General features: G+C 43.1%; 1 protein-coding gene across 1 annotated transcript in view; it reads right to left on the reverse strand.

Moving 5' to 3' along the window:
• Positions 1-5,693, reverse strand: part of LOC122814050 — a 39,192-nt gene extending 33,499 nt beyond the window's left edge. Inside the window, exon 1 of the mRNA XM_044086653.1 lies at positions 4,474-5,693. Within this exon, the coding sequence (XP_043942588.1) occupies positions 4,474-4,983 (510 nt within the window). The 5' untranslated portion in view covers positions 4,984-5,693. The remainder of the gene's footprint in view (positions 1-4,473) is intronic.
• Between the last annotated feature and the right edge of the window lie 587 nt (positions 5,694-6,280).

The following is a 6,280-nucleotide window of genomic DNA, read 5'->3' on the forward strand; positions in this document are numbered from 1 at the left end:
TAGCTGTCCCTTTTTGCAGGTCTGTAAAATAACTGCTATTTTTAGTGATCATTAGAATATTTGCTTAAAATTAAAAGTACCTTCTACTGAAAAGAATAAGTTATTCCATTTCTTTGTTATGGTTTTAATATTGTCTTAAATAATGTATAAGTGATCATTGATATTTCCTTTAGACTGATGTAATACAAATATCTATTTTAAATCCACTATTAGTTTTCAGCAAATAATTTAACTTTTGTTAATTAATAAGGTTTTAATTTCAACGGTTCTTGGAATTCATAAATTCCAATGTCCTGGATCAACTATTCCATTATCCCACCAGGGGCTCCGGTATCATAGACCTGGTCATTACCAACATGGGAAATTAATGTTCCACACCTATGGTTACCCCCTCATTGCTCAGGTCAGACATAAGCTAATCACCCTTAACATCCACATCCCACCCCCAGTAAGGAAACCTCCATAAAAAACTTCTCCAAAGTAAACTTCATGCTACTCAAGTCAGAAGTAACAAACTTCATGACACCCATGCAGATGGGAACTGAATGTTCAACTGCTGAGTCCTACACTAAGGCACTGTATGAACACATCCACTCATGCATGAATCGTGCCATCCCAAACAGAACCAAGATGCTCTCATCCAAAAAAATGAAGTCAATCTGGTGGTCCCCTGCCAGAAACAAACTTTACAACAAAAGGAAGAAACTGCTGCAGAAAAGAGGAAAATCCCAGGATGAAAAAAACTCCCTTACCAGCCTCAGTAAGAAGCTGAGATCCCTCATAAATCCTCTAAAGCTAATTACAAAAATAAAATGGCCAAAGATTCCAAAGACAACCACAAGGCATTCTACATCTATGTCAAGAATCTAAATGACAATGTTCGGATCTGCTCTGAGCTACAACAGAATGGCATTAAATATACTGATCCCAAGGATATTGCCAATATCCTGGCAGATCGATTCAGTGCCAACTTCACCCCCCTCTCACCCCCTAAATGGCCCATCTCAATACCAGAAGATTGCCAAATTCTGGTAAGAATGGCCACACAGGTAAAAAATGCAGTCTCCAAAGCTAAGAATACAGCATCCATGGGACTAGATAACATCCCGGGCTGTGTACTACATGAACTACAAAATGAACTGGCACCTCACCTAAGTGTCATGTTTAATCATAGCCTCACCTCAGGCTTCATGCCCACTGAGTGGCGCACACCTACAGATGTCCCACTCCACAAGGGGGAGAGCCACCTTGGATCCCAGGAACTACCGCCCCATCAATCTGATCAGCCTGATGTGCAAGGCCATGGAACATATTATCATGGAACTTAATAAACAAAGACAATGGCAACCTTCAAACACTGGACCTCACCCAGTTTGGGTTTGTGAAGGGGCAATCTAGTCTCCTGAACCTGATTGACTTCTTCGAATCAAGTCTGCAGAGCCGTGGACGAGGGTAAGGCGGTCTACACAGTCTACCGGGACCTCACCAAGGCCTTTGACACTATCCCTCACTCTGGAATCATAGATAAACTTACTAAGCTGGGCATTAATCCCTACATCACTCGATGGGTTGCCAACTGGCTTACTGACAGAACCCACAATGTAAAAGTAGCTAACTCCAAATCCAGCTCCAGACAAGTGGAGTAACTCAGGGTTCAGTCCTGGGACCACTCGTTTGGCATCTACTTTTCTGAAGTACAGGCCAATACTAAGGGACTCTGACTAACAAAGTTCGCAGATGACTGCAAACTGGGAGCCATTATTGAATCTCCAAATGATGTGGATACTCTACAAAAGAGCCTTACAGAAACAGATGCTTGGTTCCAGAGCCATAGGCACAAGCTCAATGCCAAGAAATGTACAGTTATCCCCTTTGGTAAAAAACATGTACCCATGAATTACCACATAGGTGGCAGTACACTGAACACTGAAAGTTTGATAAGAGACTTAGGGCTTACAGGTGGACAGTGATCTCACCTTCGATAACCACATCGCCACAACAGTCAGGAAATCCTTGTATGTGGCACACCTCATCACTAACGGCTTTTCATCCAGAAAAAAGGTAGTCATTGTCCCACTGTACTCATCCCTCATTAGACCCATTATAGAATACAACGCCCCATTTGGTATGTACCTCTCAAGACACCTGCAACAACTGGAAAGGCCACAGAAATACCTCACTAAAAGAATCACAGGCAGATGCCCTATGCTGACCACCTCAAAAAACTCCAGCTATACTCTGTCGCATATCGTTTACTCAGAGGCGATCTCTGCTTAACATACAAGGCCATGTCAAACCCAGAGCTGTTGGACATGCTACACTTAAAGAAACCCCAATCCCTCAAGTACCACATGCTCTAGGGATCTAAACCTTGTCATCACAATAAACAAAACATGCTGGAGGGATATGTTCCTGACCCAGAGACTCCCCAGACTCTGGAATAGACTGCCCTTACATGTCAAGCAGAGCACCTGTTTGGCCCTCTTCAAAAGGAACCTTAATGATTGGATGGGGAAAGGAAATTCACCCCGGTGATCATGTCAGCTGCCTGACAGATAGGGGTCCAGGAAGTAAATAGTGTGGGAAGAAATAGCCAGGGAATTGTTATGGCTAGGCTTGTATAGGCCTTAGGGCCGACAGCCTAGTACCAACCTATGAACATATGATTGACAATATGACAGTATTGACCGATTGTGATAATCAAGGATTACTAGAAAAACAACATTTTATGGGGAATAGGGTGCATATATGCTGCAAACTGAAAGGCAATTCCCTAAGGCTGTGTGGTTTAGTGCTACCATATTTAGAAATGCAGGGATGTGTGAGGTTTAACAATATGCATTGTTAAGTTCACAGTTTTGATGATTCCCATTGGGATGTTCAGGTATGAAATTCGGTTATAAATCCAACAGCTTCTCCTCCAAGACATTCCAAATTGTTTTTATGAAGCACTACTTGTTTCTTAGCTCACTGCTTAACTTCAGACCATTCACATGCAATGTGCATTCCTCTCATAACAGCCTAGTGCATTACACTTTTTTTCCATTCAGTTATCCAAAAGTTTAGAAAGCTCTTCCACAATCCATCATGAGCACAAAAGTGAACAATCAGTCTAAATAGTAGATACTGATTATGTTGTATTCTGAAGAGCTTCTAAGAGGAGACCTTAGGCAGGGATAGTTGAATGCTCAAATGTAACATTTTTAGAAGTGGTGGAACACTACAGTTACCCATAAAAAGATCACTTCAGGAGACATTTAAAACTGTTTCAGCTTGCTGCCTACAGTAAAGATGCTCTCCCAGAGACTCGGGGGGGGGGGGGGGGTAAGATAAACAGAACAAAACAGGTCTCATTACAAAAACAAATTATCTACAAACAGTTGCTTAGTACACAAATTGCAGGTAACAAATTGTACAGCACAAAATAAATAAATACTTCAACATACAGTTGGTACAGTGTCCATACAATTCCACTTGACACGAAGAACAGCCTAATAATTCCAGTAGGTAAAGTAAGCCACGCATCCTTAGTTGGACAGTCATTCCAAAGAGGTCTCCTTTTTGAACTTTGTCTTGGCCCTGCACCACGACAAAACACACTTTCCAAACAGCTGAAACTAGTTCGCCAAACGTATTCTGAGTCTGGCAAAAATTTAAATCACCCTTCGCTTCAATTTAAGTACCTTTTCAGGAGTCTCCTTGGGGGCTCCTCTCTTCATCCAAGCAACACAAGTGCTCATACTTAGTGCTCCGAGGAAAAGAAACCCAAAACATAACTTTAGCCAAATCCCCTTCACCAATAAAGTCCCCGTGATGCTGGGACAAATGTCAATGGAGTTGTACTTGCAAACAATGCTGCTTTTCAGATCGATCGTTCATTGTGGTTCTTTTCTGTAGGAAGCACAATTAATGATTGCTGCAAACACAAAGTTTTAATGTAAGCAGTGATTAAGCAACTATAAGCGCATGCAGAATTCTAGTTTTTTAATGCTTAGCAGCTGCTTCATACATTATTGTGGTTGCTATGGAAAACAACTGCAATGAACGATCGGGGATCACGCTAAAAAACAAAGATTTAACTGAAGTAGCAGTTGTTAAATGCAAATGAACCCCCCATGCCATGTCTCTCAACCTGCTAGAGCACCAAATCCTGACACGTAATGAGAGAAATGACAAACAGGGACATGTTTTAAATGCGGCTCTACACTTAGAACGTTACCAGAATGACAATTAGTGTTAGTTTGGAGTTTACAGACACTAGGAAATCTGAAACTCAAACAGGTCATTATACAGGGGCTGCAAAAGAAACCAAGTAAAAGAAATAAAATAGCAAGTGGTTACTGGGAGCTAAAACATGAGTGGAACTGAAGAAATACAGGAAATTAAAAGAAAGTTGTGGGTGAGAATGTGTGACGTTTTAAAGTGCGCGTTACTTTTGTCATCTTTAGTTTCGGCCCGGATTTTAAACCTTACCTGTCTGTGATGACACTGTACTGAGGAGCTCGATTCCGGTCCAGCACCAGGTTCGCTATCAGGTGCCCTACAGAGGGCCAGGTCTGCGCTACCGGGAGAACAAGCTGCTGCTGAAGGTCCGCTTTTCTGTAAGTCGCTTGCCTCGGTACACACAACCGGTGGGTTATCGGGCACCATGTAAGGTGGGGGATTCATACTACCGATGGAGCAAGCACTTGAGACGGACCGTACCGACATTGAGTCCTCACTTCCCGTCCAGTACCCCTCAGAGCACGCAGTGTCAGTACTTTCGGGGGGGCTGCTGCTGTAACTTGACGATACCTCGTCCATTAAGTCCCCGGTAACATCCAAAGGTGCTGTCGGTGTACTTTTCTTCTTTAACTCTGTGACCGCCTTACACACATCTGTTACGTCAGACTCGCCCTGCATCAAAGAAGGTGGGGAGGCCATTCTACCGATGGAGGAACCAGTAGCGACAGACAATTCCGGTATTGTGGCCTCACTTCCCATCCCGTCCACCTAAGACCACGCAATGTAGGTACCTTGGGGGACTTCTGCTGTAACTTCTACCTCGTTCAGTAAGTTCCCGGTAACAGCCACTTTACCAAGTTCTAAGTTGTGATTACAATTTCCGCCATCTATTAAGTGCCTGCCTGGCAGTAGCAAATTCTGTTGAATCTGCTAAACATTAATGCCCGTCTCCGAAATGAATATTGACGAATGGGTTCTGTTGGCGCTACCACAGCACAGGAGAACCTTTTTCGTTTTTTATTTGTATGTCGTCTTAGCATTCGGTAGTAAGAGGGTCGAAATTGAAGTGCGTTACTTAACCCAGCAGCTGCGCAATAGCAAATCCCGTCCCAAACACACGGGCCCCGCCCATACCACAGCCTGGCTGAGCCTACCGCTTTTTCTTTGTTGCGTGCACCTTTCCCATTGCTTAGTTTCACATTTTGACCATTTGTTCCACATTATGAGGGATAGTGTTCCTCATTGTGGACATGGAAGGTTCAGAGCTATGGCAACACGTCAGCCCAAAAGAAATCTGCCATGCCTTTTCGACATTCCGGTTGTCTACTTCTTCCTCCTATTTTTGGCATCGTCTGTACCTTCGTACTTCTGTGACACTGACAAGTTACGACAACTGCAAGCATGTCCAACATGAGGAACACCAGTCCTAATAATGCGAAACAAAATGTGAAAGGTGCAGACAGTAAAAAAAAAAGCGGTAGGCTGACGTTGTGGGAGGGGCGGGGTCCGTGCACTGGAGGTGTGTTCGGACCCCGCCCCCGCTTCTGTAATGTCAGCCTACCGCTTTTTCTTTACTGCGTCACTGCGTGCACCTTTCACATTTTGCTGCGCGTACCCAAATCCATTCGCTCGTTTAATAAATGACGAATATTCGATAAATGAGTAATTTAAGCCTCGGCTGCACTGTTTAACACTGTGCGGTTAACGAGCGTGGAGTCCTTAAAGGTTCAGCATGTCTATGAATTCCAGTGGCATGAAACGAATGCGACTCTAAATAACACTACAAAGAGAAGTTAATTCCTCTGTGACCCTCAACATGCTTGACTCTAACAAGGACAGATGTAAGGACTGGGAATCTCTTATTGCGTGAGCTTTTACTGGGTCAAAATCTAAAATCCTGAAAAATGGACAGCTGCTATGACTTGAGAGCCAGACAGAAGCATTTTTATAAAAGTGTAAAATATCCAAAAGAAAGCTGAATGCAACACAAAAATGACAAAGAAGGGGAGAAACAGTCAAATCTAAATTAATCTAAGTCATAATTACGTTGTAAATG

This window comes from Protopterus annectens, chromosome 10.part0 (genome assembly GCF_019279795.1).
Source record: "Protopterus annectens isolate FY-2018-M chromosome 10.part0, PAN1.0, whole genome shotgun sequence".
NCBI lineage: Eukaryota > Metazoa > Chordata > Ceratodontiformes > Protopteridae > Protopterus > Protopterus annectens.